We start from the raw sequence: 20058 nt of genomic DNA, 5'->3' as shown, positions 1-20058 counted from the left end.
TTAATGAGGAGTTTTGGAAATTGAATCTCTAAGAGTTCAAGACTGCAGTCTGCCTGTGACCATCTCAATCAACAGTCCTTTCCTCCTCCCATAAAAAACCCCTCCAGCCCAGGAGACTCAGACCCTTGTCTTCTTAAGGACAGATCTTCTGCCCATCAGAGATATCAAGCATCATTGCACTGTGATGTCAGCCTGGTAACCTAATGTCCCTTAGTGACTGTTTGGAGATGAGGGCAGATGTTTTGGTACAGGTCCATCTAGGGGAACCTTGAAGATATTTCATACATTAGATGATTAGAACCAAGCCACCCATGGGTCGCCTGCCTAACTGTATCATCTTCTTTGTTTCCTTGTACTTTGTACCAATATTCAAACACCTCTCATTTACTAATATTTTTCTCACTCTCTGCTATGACCAGGACCATTTCTTCCTGAGTAGAAATCTTCCTGTTCTAAATCAGTGTGACTGTTAAAAAAAAGTCTGTCATTTCTTTGTGCTCCTTGAATATGGTGGGGGGTGGGGTGGGGTGGGCAGAAAGGTTGATAAAGTTCACTTTATCTTCCCATCCCTGGTTCTTGATAAACCTAGAGATTATCTGTGTTATTTGGCTGTGAGGTCACTGAGGATCCAAATAAAAGAGGTTTAAAATGGTATCAAGATAGCTTGAGGACTAGCCTCACCTTAGATTTCAGGTGCTGTTATAACACAAGAAAATGTTAACTATGTGAGGAGATAGATACCATAATTATCTTGACCACAGTAATAATTTTATTATGTTTATATATCAAATCATCATGTTATATAACTTAAATATGCATACATATATATGTATAAATATACACATTTTTTACAAGAAGTGGAGAGAAAAGCATATCATTCTCTTGGTCTCTCACAGTGAGGCAATCATCCAACATAACTTTGGAAAAGGTAAGGAATTTGTCAGATTAAGGTCATTTTGTTGGCTGCTTGCTTTCCTATGCAAAAGCTTGTTAGTCTGATATAATCCACCAGTTTATTTTTGTTTTGTTTCCTTTGCTTTGGTGTCATACAAAAATTCACTGCCTCAATCAATGTCAAAGGGCTTATCCCCTATGCTTTTTTCCAGGAGTTTTACATTTCAGATCTTACATTTAAGTCTTTAATCCATTTGGAGTTGACTTCTCTGAGTGGTGTAACATAGAAGTCCAGTTTCATTCTTTACTCCTTGTTAACTGAATGAGTATTCCACTTACATGTGGACGTAAATCATACACATTGGCTCCAGCCCACCTTCCATTTTATGTTTCAATTCTTTAGGTGGTGCAAGGAAATTTTTCATCTTTTTTTTTGAGCCCAGCTAAGTCTTTTCATATTTTAGCTAATATTTATGTGTTTGAAATTTACTGCTGTTAAGAGAGTGAATGGTGATATTTAAATGCCATCTTGTCATAAGTTTAATTTCAAAAAATATATCTTGAAAAACATAGATTAGAAGCATTCATATAAAAAGAGTTAAAATGAAAATAAATTAATGAACACGTGAAAAGACTGAAGTCCTTGAAAAAATCTATTTAAGTGAATAGTAGCATGAAACGTCATCCATATCTTAAACTGTGGATTAAATCACATGAGCTCCAACAGACAGTGAACAAAACTGCACACTAGTGGCCTTCATTGGCATTGTATTTCATCATAACACAATTGAAAATGGAGAACCATAATTCAATCCAAAGTCCCTCTATCTGAAGAAAAAATGTACATTGAATATACGGTGTGAAAATTAGAAAGGATGATTATTATTAAGTCGAAAAGGAGATCATGGAGTTTGCATATGTTGACCACAGTTACAATTGATCACAGAGAATAGATCAGATTCTGCTAGGTGACACATAGAAAAACAACAATTAAGAAACAAAAACAATCAGTTATTCTAAAAACAAAATACTCCTAATTGTTGGAATTTTATAATATCTTAACTATGTTTTAAAATATGTTACTATACCCAATACATAAAATATATTTTCACATTTAAAATTGGAATCAGGCTTTCTGATATTATTAATTAGATAAATGCCATTGTTTGTAACTTTAATGAAGAAGCCTGGAGTTAAATAAAAAAGGAATGTTTAGATCTGAAATGAGAGTGCATATGAACAGATGGATAAAATGCATGGTGTACACCTGGCCTCACAGGATCAGGGGTTAGCTGTTAAGACATTTTCTCTTCTCCTGTCTTGGTCTTTAAGGTAGTAGATCCACAGCCCAGGGATCAGAATGGCACTAAAGATATTTGTCTAATAAGGAGCTCTGGATATTGATTCCCCAGAGGTACACCTGCTGTTAACAGTCAGCCTGTGGTGACCTCATTCAACAGCCCTTGCGTACTTAGGAAAGGCACATCTGCACCTCCTCCCAGAGATGCTCCTTCTTGACCGGGAGTCCATTGTCTCACTTGGTCTCCCTGCCTTTCCTGAGGACAGATCTTCCCTCTCCATTATCCAGGTATCATGTCAGGCATCATTCAACACTGATGCCAATCAGGTAACTTACACCCTTAGTTAATGTTTTAGTAATGAGAACAGGTGTTTTACTTCATATTCAACTATGATGATAAGTGAACAGAGTACATACATGAAATGTTCTTGACCAAGTGTCCCATGGGACTCCAGGCAAGCCGTCTTCTGGTTGACAGGTTCTCATGTATGTAATGTATCAATGCTCACCCGGCCCTCAGTCTGCTGGTCTCCTGCTGTCTCTATAAATGGAAGAGCTCGTTATCCTCCTGAGCAGAAATCTGCACCTTCTCAAACATGAAGACTGCTACAAAACCTTCTGACATTTACTTCAGTTCTTGTGGGGCTGGTGGGGTCAGCTTTTTCTTTATTTCCATTCCTGGATCTTCAAATACCACTGCACAGAAATGTATTATCACTGTACTTGAGCTGTGAGGATACAGGGGAGGAAGTGGAGACAGAGAGTCTTAGTTGGCTGTCTTCCCAGCACACCAGTTTCTCTTCATAAAATTACCACGTATTTAATACAAGACTAGCAGAGATAGTATAATAATTTTTTTAAAAATATGACCATCCTCTAATTCATTCAAAAATTTTAAATGTTGACATTCTACCATATTAACTTCAGGTCTTTTTATAAAGTAATAAAAAAATACACATACAAAAGGCATCCTTTTTTTTTTTTAATGGAGGTACTGGGGCTTGAACCCAGGACCTTGTGCATACTAAGTATGTGCTCTACCACTGAGCTCTATCCTCCCCCTCCAAAAGGCAATCTTTTTGTATCCCCCTCAGTTCTCATTCTCCCCTTCCTAGAGACAGCATCCTCAATGCGATGGTATCTCCCATGCATTGCTTCATATGTGTTATAAACATATATAAGATAAAGACATTAACTATAAAACCTGTCAGCTAGGGAATAAAGAAATAAAACATGATCTAACAGTGTAATGGAATACTGTGGTAATTAAAACTGAAGAAGGATTAAATATATCAACAACAAAGAAGATAAATTACATAAGAATGCCAATTGCAAATGACATGTAATGTATGGTCCTGATTATATAAAGTTTTCAAAATGAAATACAGTGCAATTGTTTATGGAATAATGACACTAATTACAGTAAAAAAAATTGCTGAAGAATAACATATTTTGTAGGGGTTTGCCCGGGGGAAGGAAAAGAATCGAGAATTGCAAACACATGATGTGCAGTCCTCATATATCTGCATTATTTACTGCAATAAAAACACCCACAATGAGGACAGTGAAGTGTGTGAATTTGATACTGTTGACAGGTTGGGTACCCACCCCTTCCTTTACTATTATCTCTTTTTTTTTTTTTTTTTGCTTGAATAGTCCTACAGGTTTATTTTTATAAATAAAAATTTTTAGCTTTGGATTTTTGGATTATTACTTGTAATGGTCTATATATACTTAAAGTTTTCTAATTCTGTAGCGTTTATGTCATTCACATTTTTTTCTATTAATATGTTTTCATAATACATATCGATTTGTCTATCCAATCCATTCTATTATTTAATTCATTTTAATTGCTGCATATTTCATCCTGTGTCCATAGCTAATGAATGTTTATAGCATTGCTGTCTCCTTCCCAACTTTTCCATGTGATACTGGATTCAGCTGAAATTTCTGTTCATAAAGCTCTTCCCTGAAATTTACAGTTGTCATGCAAAGAGTATTCTCTCTTCCTATTGTCTTCCTTCAACCTGCTCCATCCCACTGCTTCCTTCTGATGGGTGAAACCTACCAGATGCATTTGTTCATGGTGGGAAAAAAAAATAGGAAAAGTCAGTACAAGAAGCTCATATGCTGAGTACTCTACTGAGTGCCTTTTCTCTATTCATTTCTCATCACTGCAACACCCCCGTAATGTTTTATAGTAGTTCCATGGTATGAATGAGGACACTGAAGCTTTCCACACAGTTGAACAATTTCCCACATTCTCAAAGACAGGGCTGGTCCTGGATTAATTTCTAAGTGTTTGGGTCTAAATAATACACTAAATAATAAGCCTACAATTGCTTCTCCTGTCTCCCCCATGCTAGGCGGGACTCCTGCTTTACAGACACTACCTTGTAGGATGTCTGATTATTTTGTAAGTATCATATGCCTGTCTTATCTTGTAATTCTCTGTCTTTCAGGGACCAAAAATTGTTGCTATCTTTTAGAAGACTGTGCATTTAATTCTCTCATTTAGCTAATTTTTAAAAATAATATGCCACCTATCACTTTAGGGGAAGAAATCCCATTAGGATGATAGACTGTCATTAGCATTTGCTCAGCTTCTCTGAAAACTAACTGCTAATACAGATGATGAGGGAAATCAATGAGCTCAGTTCTGCGGGCAACAGTTTCTAATCTTTGCTTAGAAGATGTAGTGCAGAGCATACACTTGGATGGATGTCATGACCTGCTATGTAATACTTCATGGGTAGAGATGGACAAATGCTGTAGGCAGGAGAAAGATCTGGAGCATTTTTCAAAATGAAAATATCACAAATTTAAAGGGAAATTATAAAATCTGAGTTTTGGTTTGGGAGTGCTAATTCTGCAGTGTCCAGAGGCATTCACAATAATTGGTTGAGAGATTCAGCTCAGCAGTGAGATGATCAGAGCTTGGACTTAATCTTTTCTACACACTGTGTACTTAGTTTCCTTGATATGACCTCACCTTGCCTAAGTGTCCCCCTGGAGGAGTGGAGTGATGGTATAATCTAGCTCGGCTGTAATTTGATAAGCCCTTCCAGTTCTTTTGAGACATGCCAAGTTTGGGGCACACACTCTACAAAACAGATTGGATAAATTCATGCTCATCCTTCTTGTTAGAGGTAAGAATTAATTATGAAGGAGATGCCATGTCTTATTATTTATCTGAGTCTAAACACTTGGCTCAGGGTGTGAAACAGTGTTGATGATCGATAATAATGTGTCAGTAAAGGGAGTGGAAGGAAGAAAGTGTGAGAGCTCATGAGGGAGGGAAGGTAGCAAAGGGAGAGACTTCAGTATTCTCTTGCTTTCACAATATAATACATGTTTATAAAATTTCAGCACATATCAAATTCATCTGGAGGGTTTGTTAAAACCCAGATGGCTGGCCCTTACCCCCAGAGTTTATCAGCAGTGAATGTGGACGGATACCAAGAATTTGCATTTCTAACAAGTTCGCAGTTGCTGCTGCTCATTTGGGGACCATTCATTTTATTTTATTTTCACTCCATTTTCCGATCAGATTCATCAACAACATGGAAACCAGAAATCAAACTGATGTTTCAGAATTTTTTCTCCTGGGATTGACAGATAACCCAGAACTGCAGCCCCTCCTCTTCTGCCTGTTCTTGTCCACATACCTGGTCACCGTCCTAGGAAACCTGCTCATCATCCTGGCCGTCAGCTGTGACTCCCACCTCCACACCCCCATGTACTTGTTCCTCTCCAGTCTCTCCTTTACTGACATCTGTATGAGCACAGCCACAATCCCAAAGATGCTGCTAAACATCCAAGCACAGACTCAGAGCATCGCTTACGCAGGCTGCCTCACCCAGATGCGCTTTGTCCTGCTTTTTCCCTGTTGGGAAAATTTTCTCCTTGCAGCAATGGCCTGTGACCGCTATGTGGCCATTTGTCACCCCTTGAGGTACACGGTCATCATGAACCCCCCACTCTGTGGCCTGCTGGTTCTCCTGTCACTGTTCCTTAGCGTTGTGAACGCCCTGCTCCTCAGTCTGATGGTGCTGCGGCTGTCCTTCTGCAAGGAACTGAAAATCCCTCACTTCTTCTGTGAACTTGCTCAGGTCATCAAGCTGGCTTGTTCTGATACCCTCATCAACAACATCCTGTTATACTTTGTGGGCAGCCTGTTTGGAGTTGTTCCTTTCTCTGGGATCATTTTCTCTTATACTCAAATCGTGTCCTCTGTTTTGAGAATGCCATCAGCAGGGGCAAAGCTTAAAGCTTTTTCCACCTCTCCGTGGTGTCCTTGTTCTATGGGATGGGTTTTGGGGTGTACGTTAGTTCTTTAGTTGCTGGCTCATCCAGGAAGACCACGGTGGCTTCAGTTATGTACGGTGTGGTTCCTCAAATGATGAACCCTTTCATCTACAGCCTGAGAAACAGGGACATGAAGGGAGCCTTGAGAAAACTCATCAGTGGGATATCTTTTTTGTGATTGTGCCATCTGCTTGGGACTTGGGTTTCTAGAATGAGAAGAAGCGGTAGAAGTCCTGGGTGAGCCGTAATGCCTGATCCCTTCATCGCCATGTTCTAAAGTAGCCAGGCAACAGAATGGCCCAGTTAACTTTAACTTAGGTTTGAATCCTGGCTTTGCTTTTTGTCTAGCCCTACAACGTTTGACACATGATTTCAATTCTCTAATTTCTTTGCTCAGGATCCATAGTTACAGAGCCTGAGGCAAGGGTTCTAGTTTTAGTGAATTTGGGGGTGGGGGTGGGAATCAAACTCCAAAGAAGGAATAGTGCAGAAAGTATATAGATCAGGGGAATTATTGAAGTAAGGCTGTGGTCATATCTAGAGACTAGCTTCCACCTGATCCACAGCAGGGCCGTGTCAGTTGCACCCCAGAGTTAGGCCAATAGTAAGAGATATGACTTTTCACTCACCCATTTAGTAATAAGTTAGTTTGGTCACTGGTAAACTATCTCCTTCTGAGGAACATTAGTACCTACCAAACTCAGTTGTGTTATCTATGAAATTCATATAATTAGATTGTGTTAATGATTTGTGATGACTGTGAGATATTTCAGATTGATCAGTGTGGAAGCCTTCTGTTCTAATAAGAAAAAGAGTCTCTAACTATAATATACCCAAGCAATAAAGAGATTTATCTTTCATTACAAGGACTTCAGGTGTAAGAAACAAGGGAGTCGAGATTTATTCAGCCCTGAATTTTTTGTCTTCTCCTAGGCCTGGTTCTCCTTAGGGTCACCTCGTGGTGGCACCGAATGGAAATGACATATACGGAATTGTTTCCCAGAGACAGAACCCTAACTGTTCTTCTTTGAGTGAGGTGATTGTAGAATTTTGCATGGAATCAACTAGAAGATCCTTCTGTAATGGCTCGAATAGTGGCTCTCCAAACAATTTGTCCACATTCTACTTTCCCTAACTTACTAATATTATATGATAAAAGGGTAAATGTTGCTCATTTGGAATTAGAATCTTTGTAGAGGGTGAGCTTATCCCAGATTGTCTGGGCAGGTCCTAAATAAAATCAGATGTATTCTTACAAGCTAGACAGAAATGGAAATGACACAGGGAAAAGGTTATGTATCCATGGCAACAAAAATTGGGTTTATGCAGCTAGTATTTGATTCCCAACATTTGATTGGGAATTTTTCTCCAGCTTTACTGAGGTGTAATTGACATGTAAGTTTGTATAAGATGAAGGTGAACAATGTGTTGATTTGATACATTGATATATTGCAAAATGATTACCACTATAGGATTAACTAAAACCTTCATCCTGTCACATAATTAACATTTCTTTTTGTAGTGAAAATATTTAAGATCTATTTTCTTAGCAATATTCGTATATATACCCCCATTGTTAGCTATAATCATCATGCTGTACATTCGATCCTCAGAAGTTAATCTTACAACTAGAGGTCCATACCCTTTGACCAGCATCTCCACATTTCCCCCAAGCGCTTTGATAACCACAATTCTACAGTCTTTTTTCTGTGATTTTTACTTTTTAGTCGATGGAGTCCCATTTGCTAACTTTTACTTTTGTAGCTTATGCTTTTGGTGTCATATCCAGAAAATCAATGCCAAGACAAAGGTCAAAAAGTTGTGTCATACATTTTATTCTAAGAGTTTTATGGTTTCAGATCTTACATTTCAGTCTGTGATCCATTTTTGAGATGATTTTTGTGAGTAGTGTAACATAGGAGTCCAATTTAGTTTCACTGCATGTGGTTGTCCAGTGTTCCCAAAACCATTTACTGACGAGACCATCCTTTCCCCATTTAGTATTCTTGACACTCTTGTCAAATATTAGCTGACTATATATTAATATATTATATATATGTTTATTTATTTATTTATTTACTTACTTACTTACTTACTTACTTACTTACTTACTTACTTACTTACTTACTTACTTTTGGACCCTGGATTCTGTTCCATTGTTTTATGTCTTGGTTTTGATTACTATAGCTTTGTGATATAGTTTGAAATCAGGACACATGATGCCTCCAGCATTGCTTTTTCTCAAGAATGCTTTGGAAATCAGTGTCGTTTAACATTTTAATCACTATTAAGTTGACTGTTTATTGGTATTAAGTACATTTACATTGTTGAGGTGATTATGAGATATTTGAACTTCATCAGTGAGGAGCCTTTAGTTCTAATGAGAAAAAGAAACCCTTACTCTAATATGATTAAACAATAAAGTTACTTTTCATGACAAAGACTTTAGATGTAGGTAAGCACAGGAACAAGGGAGTTGGTACTCATTCACTCCTACATGAGGTGCCTTTGTCCTAGGGTTGGTCCTTCTCAGGGTCCACTAGTTGGTGGCAGCAAATGTAAGTGTCACACTTGGACATGATGCCCAGAAAAAGAAACCTGACTTTCCTTCCCTGAGACAGTTTGTCACAGACCTTTCCATGGAGCCCACCAGAACATCTCTGGAGTGAATTTGAATAGTGGCCCTCGAAACAATATGTCCACATCCTAATCTTCCTATCTTGTGAATATTAATTTATATGATAACAGGGTGAGTGTTACTTACTTGGAAAAAGGGTCTTTGGAGTGGAGGAACTTATCCAAAATTATCTGGTTAGCCTTTAAATGTAATCACGCGTATCCTTATAGATAAAAGTGGAAAAGACACAAAGGAAAGGAAAGGGAACTATTTCCATGGAGACAGACATTGGATTGGCCAGTATTAGATTGTTTGTATTTGACCCATTTTACTCTACAAAATTATCATTTTCATACATCTTGTTAACATCCCTATATGTACTGCTATACACTTTATTAATTTGCTTCTTTTTGAGCTTGCAACTTAATACATGAATTTGTGTTCTGTGAACACCACTCTACTTTCTGCTTCTATGTGTTTGACACTTTTAGATTTCAAATATAAGTGAGGTCATACAGTATTTAACTTTCTGTGTCTAGCATAATTCACTTAGCATACATCCTCCAGATCCACCCATGTTCTCACCAATGATGGCATTTCCTTCTTTTTTTTAAGGCTGAATAATATTTCATTGTACACGTGTACCGTATTATTAAAAATTCGTTCACCCATCAACAGGCATTTAGGTTATTTCCGTATCTTGGGTATTATGTGAAGTCATTCCTTCAGTTTTGAGATTAATTTCCTTACCTGCTTGAAAGAACTTGTCTGTAAAACTATTTAGGACTGGTGGTGTTTTGTGACAAGTTATATTATTAATAAATTCAACTAAGTTTTCCAGAATGATCTGCTCTTTGTTTCTTCTTGAGAGTAATGTGTTCAGTTGTAGTTGCGCTTCAGACCAACACTTCCTCTTATGCATGGAACTCATCATTTTTGCCTGCTTTAGAAGACAGCTCTGCTAATTGTCCCCTCTCTCATCTGCATCATCCATCTCCCCCTTTGATTAGTTCATTTCTAATAGCATTCAATATATATGATTTCTTAGGGGAAAAAAACCTGTCTCTGAACAACTCCCCAGTCTGTTTCAGCTCCAGCCACTTTTCTATGCTTGATTCATTGTAAACTCTTCCAAAGGGGTCTCTGTATTGTCTCTCTGTTATTTTTCTCTCATTTCTTTTGTATTGAATAAATTTGACACATAACATTGTGTAAACTTAGGATGTACAGTGTGTTACTTTGATACATTTATATATTGTAATATGATTGCCCTTGTAGTGATATTTATCACATTACATAATTATAGTACAATAGTATGGTCTTTGTTCATTATACTGTGCTCTAGGTCTCCATAGCTTACTCTGTGTGTACCTTTAAACACTATCCGTCTTATTCCCTCACCCCCTTTCCCCTGGTAACCACCATTTTACTGTCTGTTTTTACAGGTTTTTGTTTTTGTTTTGTTTTGTTTTGTTTTAGATTCCAGATATAAGTGTTACCCATGCGGGACTTGTCTTTCTCTATCTGACTTATCTCACTTAATATAACCTTCTCAAGGTCCGTCCATGTTGTCGCAAATGGAGGGTGTCCTCCTTTCTCATGGCTGAATAATATTCCATTGTGTAGATACACCGCAACTTTTTTTTAATCCATTCATCTGCTGATGGGCATTTGGGTCTGAGGTCAACCCAGTCAGGCTTTAACTACTAACACCCGCAGAAACTGCTCTGAAGAGTCACCAACACTCTCTACCTTATAAAGTCCAGTCTAATTCTTTAACTTAATTTACCTGATTTGTCAGTGACTTAGTTTATTGCTGACTGAAAAACTTACTTCAATTGGCTGTCAGATCTGTGCATTATTTGGTGGTACTCTGGCCTCACTGGCTACTATTTCTCAGTCTCCTTTAATGTGTCTTCCTCACTTCACTCCAAATATTGTAGCCCTCCAGATTTAGTCCTCATTTTTCTCTACTCTAATTTTCTTCATTCATTTGCAATAATATCTCAGCTCACAGCTTTAAAGGGCATTCAGACAGTAAGGACACCCAAATTTATGTCTATAGTGAAGAACTCTCCCCTGAATTCCATAAATGTATATCCAAATGCCCACTTGACATCCTATGAAAAACCCTAATAGACATTTTCAATTATGTTGTTCGGTTTAGCAGTAATTTATTTTTTAGGTTTTTTTTTTTTTTAATTTCTGGGGAGGTAATTAGGTTTATTTATTTATTACTTTTAGAGGAGGTACTGGGGAATGAACCCAGGACGCTGTGCATGCTAAGCATGTGATCTACCACTTGAACTATACCTTCCCCCTCACACCGCAATTAGCAGTTATTAAGTCCATGGTTTTTGAGTCCATGAATAAAGGCACCTCGTACATCATTCCTCAGAAGGAAGCAATGAGGTGGGCAAGTTGAAGGAAGATAATTGAAGGAGCGAACATCTCTAGCATGATATCTGCAAATTTCAGAGAAGAGTTTATGAGCTGAAACTCCAGCTGGGAACTTTCATCCTTTAGAAAAGAGATGAAGGAAGCAACAGTGCTATCAATAGTCAACTGCCATGAGCATATAATGGAATATATAGTAAGTAACATAAATTAAGTAATAACATAAACCAGCTGTTTGAATCAATACTAATAATGAAAATTTATTAAAAATGTATATGACAAAAAGTCTACAGCATGAGAAAATCTGAAATATATATATATATTGGAGTCCTCCAGGAACAATCCATGATAAAAATAAACCTATTATTAATTATTCCAGAAAGAAAAACAGAAATAACAATGGAGGGCTGGGTACCCACCAGTCAACAGTAGCAAATTCACACACCTCAGAGACCTCATTCTAGGAATTTTTATTCAAGTACATGAGAAATCTCACACATCATCTCTTTGCGCAATCTTGATTCTTTCCCACTCCCAGGGGAACCGCTACACTAACTTCATATATGTTACTCCCATGCAATTTTTTACTATGTTTAGCATTGTCATTCCATGAACAATTGCATTCTTTTGCATTTTGAAAGCTTTTTATAACAGAACCACACAGTACAGTTCATTTACAATTGCAATTCTTACGTCATTTTTAATGAATGTTGATATATTTAGTCCCACTTCATTAATTTTGATTAGCAGAGGGCTCTCTCATATATTGCTACATTCCGCTTTATTTCTCCACTCTGTAATTGATAGGTATTATGGTCAGTGCCTTTTATCCTACTTTATTAGTATGTTTACCGATAACACGTACAATATAAAGCCAGGCATCAGGTATACCATCATATTCAATATATTTTTAATCTCTGGGAACGAAAGAACAGGAACAGAGAAAGATATAAAAGGGGTGCAATTCTGTATATATTATTTTGTTGCTATAGAAAAAGACGGAAACTGATGCAGCAGAATGTTGACATTTGTTCCCTCAGCCCTTCTTACATAAAATATCTGGTAATTTTATAAAGAGAAATAGGTGTACTAGGAAGGCAGCCAGCTAGTCTGTTTTTCTCCAGTTCTTCCCTTGTGTCCTCCAGCCCAGCAGCAGGGATGAAATCCTGTCTGTACCGTGGGGTGTCAAAACCAGGGAGGGAAATCAAAGGGGGAGCTGACCAAAACCCTTCCCTATGCCACTGAAGAATTCAAGTGAATATCAGAAAATTTTATAACAGTCATCATGTTTGATAAGGGGCAGATTTCTGCTCAGGAGGAGAATGGGTTCTGTCATTTTTTAGAGAAATTAGACTAGCAGATTGAGAACTGGGTGAGCATTTTTTCAAACATACATGGGAACTTGTCAGCAAGAAGACCGTTCAGCTGGAGCCCCCGGGAAGTTCGGTTCTGACCGTTCCATGCCTGTGTTCTTCTCGCTGATTCCCATACATGAATTTGTAGTAAAACAGATACTCTCATGACTAACACGTTACCTAAGGGTCTATGTTAGCTGACTGGCATCAGTGTAGAATGCTGCCTGACATGACCCCTGGGTGCTGGAGACAGAAGAGCTGCCCTCAGGAAGGTCAGGGAGACCAAGGAGGCCGTGTACTCCTGGTCAAGAAGGATCATCTCTGGGAGGAGATGCAGGTGTGATGCTTCCTGAGTGGCCCAGTGCTGTTGAATAGCTTGTCACAGCCGACTCTTTACAGTTTCTGTTTCTCTTGGGGAACCACTATCCAAAGCTCTTCATTAGACAAATATTTTTACCTCATTCTGATCCCTGGACAGTACAAATCCTTAAAGACCAAGACGATAGAAGAGAGGAACTCATGCTGGGTAATCCCTGGCCCTGTTATGTCAGGTGTCCCTCGTCCATTACCTCCACCTGTTCATGCTCACCTCAATTTCACATACCTTGCACAGATACACACACTCCCGTACTAGTGAATTTCAGGATTCTTTTTTAAAGTTACAAACAAATGCATCTCTACATACTTAATAAAATCAGAAAGCCTGATTCCAATTTTAAGTGTGAAAACATACTTTATGTGTTGGGCATAAACAATATATTTATAAATATAGTTAAGATATTGTAAAATTCAAGCACTTCAGGGTATTTCATTTTTAGAGTCACTGAATGTCTTCTGTTCTTTAATTTCTTATCTCTATTTTTTCCCCTTTTTTAAAATTTTATTTAGTTATAGTCAGTTACAATGTTGTGTCAATTTCTGGTGTAGAGCACAATTTTTCAGTCATACATGAATATGCTTATATTCATTTTCACATTCTTTTTCACCATGAGCGACCACAAGATCTTGTATATATTTCCCTGTGCTATACAGTATAAACTGTTTATCTATTCTACATATGCCTGTCAGTATCTACAAACTTCGAACTCCCAGTCTGTCCCTTCCCACCCTCTTATCTCTCTTTTATAGGGCAGAATCTGATCTATCTCTGTGATTAACTGAGACTGTGATCAATAGACAAGACTTTGTACTCTCTTTTTAGACTTTCATCATCACATTTTTCGATTTTCACGTAATAGATTCAGTGTACATTTTCTCCACATTGGGGCACTTTAGATCAAATTATGCTCCTCATAGTCAGTTGTGTTGTGATAAAACACAGTGTCACCGAAAGACACTAGTGTGCACTTTTGTTCATTATTCAGTAGCTCTCATTGATTTCACTCACAATGTAAGATGTGGATGGTGTTCCGTGTTAATATTCACTTAGAAACATTTTCTTCAAGGACTTCAGTATTTTCATGTGTTCATCCATTTTACATTTTTACTCTTTCCACATTAATTTTCTTTTTTTGTATATTAATTTTCTTAATCTTTATTTTTCAAGATACAGTTTTGAAAGTAAACTTCTGACAAGGCATTGTAATATTATTATTGACCATCTGAACACCTATGTATTTCAAACACATGAATATTAAGTAAAATATACAAACACTTAACTGGGGCTCACAAAAGAAGTTTTCCATGTACCACCAAAAGAACTGAAATGTAAAATGGTAGGCAAGCTGAAGCCAAGTGGTGCTGTTGGTTTATGTCCATAGGTGAGAATTAATGTCTGTAGGTAAGGATTTAATAATAAAACTGGACCCTATGTTATGCCACTCACAGAAACCAACGCAGACTAGATTATAGACTTTAACATAAGGTCACAAATGTAAAACTCTTGAAGAAAACATAGGGCTTAAGCTCTTTGACGTTGGTCTTGGCAATGAATATTTGGACTTGACACCAAAAGCAATGGCAACAAAACAAAAATAAACAGGTAGATACCACAAACCAGACGGCTTTTGAAACAACCAACAAAATTACCTTAATTTGATAAATTCCTTCCTTTTCCCGAATTCATGTTGGCTGATTCAGGGTATCTGAGAGACCAAGAGAATGCAATGCTTTCCTCTCCATCTCTCTTAAAAAATATGTATGTATTTATTTAAGCTGTTCAACATGATGACTTGATATACATACTTAGTGAAATTATTACTGCAGTCAGAATAATTTTCATATCCATCTCCTCAAATAATTACCTGTTTCTGATGTGGCAAGAGCACCCAATTCTAAGCTGAGGCTAGTCTTCTGTATGTATTCTAATGTGTGTGTATATATATATATATATATATTCTCCTGTGTATATTCTATAAATATATGAATATATAATATATTCTGTGAACATATGTATATATTCTTCTGTGTATATTCTAAGCTGAAGCTAGTCTTCAGCTCTAACATCCTTGTTTAACTCCTTCTCCTCCCCTGTCCTCTTTCTGTCACTAACATTCTCCTAAGGACATGCCCCTCAAAATCGTTATAGAACGAATCCCTTACTCAGGTTCTAATTCTATGGAACTTGACCAAAAAAAAAAAAAAAAAACATCATCAAAAAGTTCCCATCAATTTTTAAAACCCTCAAGACCAACGTCAGCTTTCAAACCTAAATTGAACAAGTTCAGTTATTTCGGTGCTCTGTCACTGCAGCGCACGGCCTTGGTGGGAGCGGAGTCCGGCCTCCTGACTAACCCGCTATCCCTGTACGTTGACTCACTCTCGAAGCCCAAGTACAAGGTCGGCGACACAGTCACAAAAAGGAGATCCCTCAGGTAAGTTTCCTCAGGGCTCGCTTCATGTCCCTGTTCCTCAGGCTGTAGATAAAGGGGTTCAACATCGGAGGGGCCACAGTGTACATCACTGAGGCCACTGCGGACTTCTTGGAAGAGTGTGTGACTGCAGAACTGATGTACACCCCGAACGCCGTCCCATAGAACAAGGAGACAACCGAGAAATGAGATCCACAGGTAGAAAAGGCTTTATATTTCCCTGCAGCTGACGGCATTCTCAGAACGGAGGAGACAATCTGAGCATAAGAGAAGATAATCCCAAAGAGGGGGACACCACCCAATATGCTGGTCACAGAGTACACCAGGACGTTGTTGAGGAGGGTGTCGGAGCACGCCAGCTTGATGACTTGAGCAAGTTCACAGAAGAAGTGGGGGATTTCCAGGTCTGCGCAGAAGGACAGTCGCAACAGCATCAGACTGTGGAGCAGGGCGTCCGCGATGCTCATGACCAGGGAGAGCAGAACCAGCAGAACACAGAGGCGGGGGTTCATGACGACTGTGTACCTCAGTGGGTGGCAGATGGCCACATAACGGTCGTAAGCCATTGCTGCAAGGAGAAAGTTTTCCAGGCCTGCAAAAAACAGGACAAAACAAACCTGGGTGAGGCAGCCTGTGTAACTGATGGATTTGCTCCGTCTTTCAATGTTCACAAGCATCTTGAGGACTGTGGTGGTGCTGAAACAGATGTCAGTGAAGGACAGGTGGGAGAGGAAGAAGTACATGGGGGTGTGGAGGTGGGGGTCAGAGCTGACGGCCAGGATGATGAGCAGGTTCCCGAGCACGGTGACCAGGTACATGGTCAGGAACAGACCAAAGAGGAGGGGCTGCAGTTCTGGGTCCTCTGAGAGACCCAGGAGGAGGAATTCTGCCTCATCTGTTTGGTTTTCCGATTCCATGTTGTGGGTGAGTCTGATGGGAGAATACATGTGATAGGACACATGACAGATGTACAAGAATCCCTTATTTTAGAAAACGGTGACATCTCTATTGAAAATTGAAGTAAATATTACTCATCTTCTTCCTTTGCCTTCTGCCCCTTTCTCACTGTCCTCAACTTCTTTTCTTTCTGTCCTTCTCTCTTCTACACTATCTAATAACTCAAGACGAATTCATTCTTTCCCACGCTGTGCCAACTAATAGGAATAAAATAGGGTATGACACATGGCTTATTCCTTGAGAATTCTTCAAAGTTTCAAACCAGTAAGCAAGCAGGAAAACCAAAGTCAAGCATATTAAGTCTGGCTTTAGAGCAGAGTTTCTCAGACTCTCTCATGCGTCATTAGCTGGAGGGTTGGTCAAAACCCATTTCGTTGGCCCCACACTCCTAATATGAGACTCAGAAGATTGGGCATGGCACTGAAAATTTGCCTTTCTAATACATTCCCAAATGTCACTGTTGTTGGTCTGGGTTTTACTTTGGAGAGCACTCTTCTAGCGCACAGAATGTTGACATAGAAAACCCACCTGTTCACAAGCTGGAGCAAACGCAGGGAAATTAATGAGGGAGATGGTGGCCTGACTCATCGATGTTCTCCCAGTGCTCTGGGAGTTCAAGTCTGACTCAATTCAACCTCTTCGTTTTCAGTAGGTTATCAAAATCTGTCCTTTTAATTCCCCCTTTCCATTTCTGCCTCATTAATGAATTCTTAGCACAAAGTTTGTGCTATAATGTTGCAGTTAATAATGGTATTAGCAGGTGTCATTGATATAAATGTAACAATTGTTCTGAACTGCTCACAGCACCAGTAACACAGTGCTCTTCTGTTGTAACAGGAAGAACAGAACAACCATCCTGCTGGAGCTGCCTCTTTCATTCTGCAGCTTATGTATTCTATTACGTTAGCTCTGCACATTAAGAGTTAAATATTAGAGAATATTGCTTGTGCCCAAATAGCTCATTAAGTTCCCTGAAGAAGGTCTCCATCCCATCGTCCTGGGCTGCTCATGGCTACTACTTGTAGATAAGTTCGCTTTCAGCCTAGAAACCTTGCTGATAAGTAGAGATAAGAATCGTAAAGTAAAAATAACTGGTAACAATTTGAAGTTTTTGTGGGAGCGTTGTGATCCAGCCCACATGAGCAGGCAGAAAAACAAAGTGCCTGCTTCCCTTGAAAGCCGGGTGGCTCCAAGAAGCCTGCACTTTCCTTTTACCCTTTAATTGTGGACCCTCCCACTTCCCCTTTTCCTTAACATAAAAGAAGCCTGAATTCTATTCTGAGTTAAGATGGCTCTTTAGGACATTAGTCCTCCATCTTCTCGGTTTGCTGGCTTTCCCAATAAGGTTGCTATTCCTTGTCCCAGCAGCTTGTCTCTGGATTTATTGGCTATAAAAGTTCAATTCTTATTATAAAGCATTTCAAGCATAAAAAAAGTACAGAGAACGAAGTCCCAGGGACCCGCCACTAAGGACCACTAAATTAAAATAGATTGCCATATTTGCAGTTGATATTTTTAAGAATTAAATGAATAACATACTTATTTTTTCATATCTTCAATCACCTTTTCATCCCTAAGGGAACCGCCATACTGAACTTGGTATTCATTATTCTCCTGAGACTTCAATACATTGAATAAATATCCATAAAGTATATTCTTGTTTTGCATTTAAACATTACATACATTGTAGAGGGAATTTTGCATTTTGTTTTTAAAAATAGTACATTTAATGTCTTGGTACATCTTTCTCTGGTTCATTAATTTTATCTTACCTAATTCCTATGTGTATTACATTACAATTTATTTATCCCTTTTCCTACTGAGGGGCGTTTTTATTATTACCCTTTATGCACAAACACACACATAATGTATAAAACCATTTTAAATATGTGGAGAACAACCAAATTCAAGATTATGGTTGTTTCTGGGAATGGAGGGGAACATAAAAGATATGTTTTATTTATTCATTTTTTTTTGTTACTTTAGGAAAAGAACTCTGATGGCAAAATAAAAAGTTTTACTAATTCTGGAAGCATGGATATTTGATTATTTGTTCCATGGTGCTCTGCCCTTTAAGATATTTTATAGATTATTAAAGACAAGCAGGTGGACTGGGGTGTAGTTTTGAAATCTGCCTCAGTCTCCACCACCTCTTTTTCAGAATACTTATAATTGTGAAGCATTGTCAAAACCAATTTTTCCTCTAGAAAGTGATTAATCAAGATCCAGCAATGGAAAGGAAAACAGAAGCTGGCTGCACACCTCTGCCCCTAGAGAAAGTAATTAAAGGCTATATAAGAGTATTCTAGAACATTCTTCAAAGTAAGCAAGCAGATTACTCTTGGGGATGAAAAATGTCCCTAGACTTTAGGACCAGAGTAGATTAGCAGAATGAGAGATGTTCAAGCAAGGGTACAAAGGAAACAGACTGAGGAGAGATGATGGACTATTAGCAGCAATTTCCAGGTGACCTATCTCTGCTCATCTTCTGCAGGCTCTCACCTCACAGCTGCCTCCAGATCGACTGCTGAACAAGGACCTGTCCCTATGTGCAAAACGTGCGATAGGGGGCTTCAGATTACGTGGACGCCAACATGAAGGTATGACATTCAGTTCTTCCCTGGATGTGAAGGAGAAAAATGGAAGCTCTGTATTCATTCAGGGAGCACAGAAAGATGGTGAGGCACTGAGCTCCCGTGCAGACATGATGGTCCCTGGGACTAGGCTCAGGGGTGCTGCATATGCCCTGGGATGGTTGTTGAATAGGGTGGTCAGCTGCAGACTATTTGTAGTCTCTCTGTCCCTTGGGGGTTCAATATCCAAAGCTCCTCATTAGTCAAACTCCTTCACTCTCTTGTGATCACAGGGCAGGTCAAATCCTTAAGGAGATGAAAAACCATTGCTTTGGCTGATTATTGCACCCTGAGAGGTCCATTGTATGACATCTTCTGCACCTTTCTTAGCTCACATCTATTTCAAGTACTCTACACACTCAACAGATCTTCCTCTGGTTACTGTATCCTCGTTCTTTTTAAAAATCTACATTTAAAGGCAACCCTCTCCTGACAACATCATTAAAACTGATACTTTAAGATAAAATATATAGTTTAAGCTAAAAATTATGGTTTAAGCTAAAAAATATAGTTTCCATATGGGTAGATATATTTCCTGTATAAATACATGCAGTAATATAGTGAATATACCCTACAAATGCAAACACTGAGGGCTAATTTTATGTGTGGTTTATTGAACATTGATTCTGTTTGTGTATATAATATTTAGCAGTTGCTAATATATTCCATGTATTCAAATGTAATAGACATTTTATCTCTTTATAATTTCAGTACTGACCTGTCCCAATTTAACATCAGTAGCTTCAGTATCTTTTTTCACATTATGGACCATGGGTTGAAATTATGC

General features: G+C 38.4%; 1 protein-coding gene and 1 pseudogene across 1 annotated transcript; one reads left to right on the top strand and one right to left on the bottom strand.

Annotated features, from left to right (window-relative positions):
* The first annotated feature begins 5652 nt into the window (after positions 1–5652).
* Positions 5653–6680, top strand: LOC106728424 (annotated as a pseudogene).
* A 9000-nt stretch (positions 6681–15680) lies between these two features.
* On the bottom strand, positions 15681–16598 carry LOC102513405 (olfactory receptor 7G2). Its single transcript, XM_014554782.1, has one exon. The coding sequence runs from the start codon at positions 16596–16598 to the stop codon at positions 15681–15683; it is 918 nt and encodes a 305-aa protein (XP_014410268.1).
* Positions 16599–20058: the final 3460 nt, after the last annotated feature.

Source organism: Camelus ferus, chromosome 22 (genome assembly GCF_009834535.1).
Source record: "Camelus ferus isolate YT-003-E chromosome 22, BCGSAC_Cfer_1.0, whole genome shotgun sequence".
In the NCBI taxonomy this organism is placed as follows: Eukaryota; Metazoa; Chordata; class Mammalia; order Artiodactyla; family Camelidae; genus Camelus; species Camelus ferus.
The sequence above is the reverse complement of the archived record's forward strand: the minus strand, read 5'-3'. Positions and strand labels throughout refer to the sequence as shown.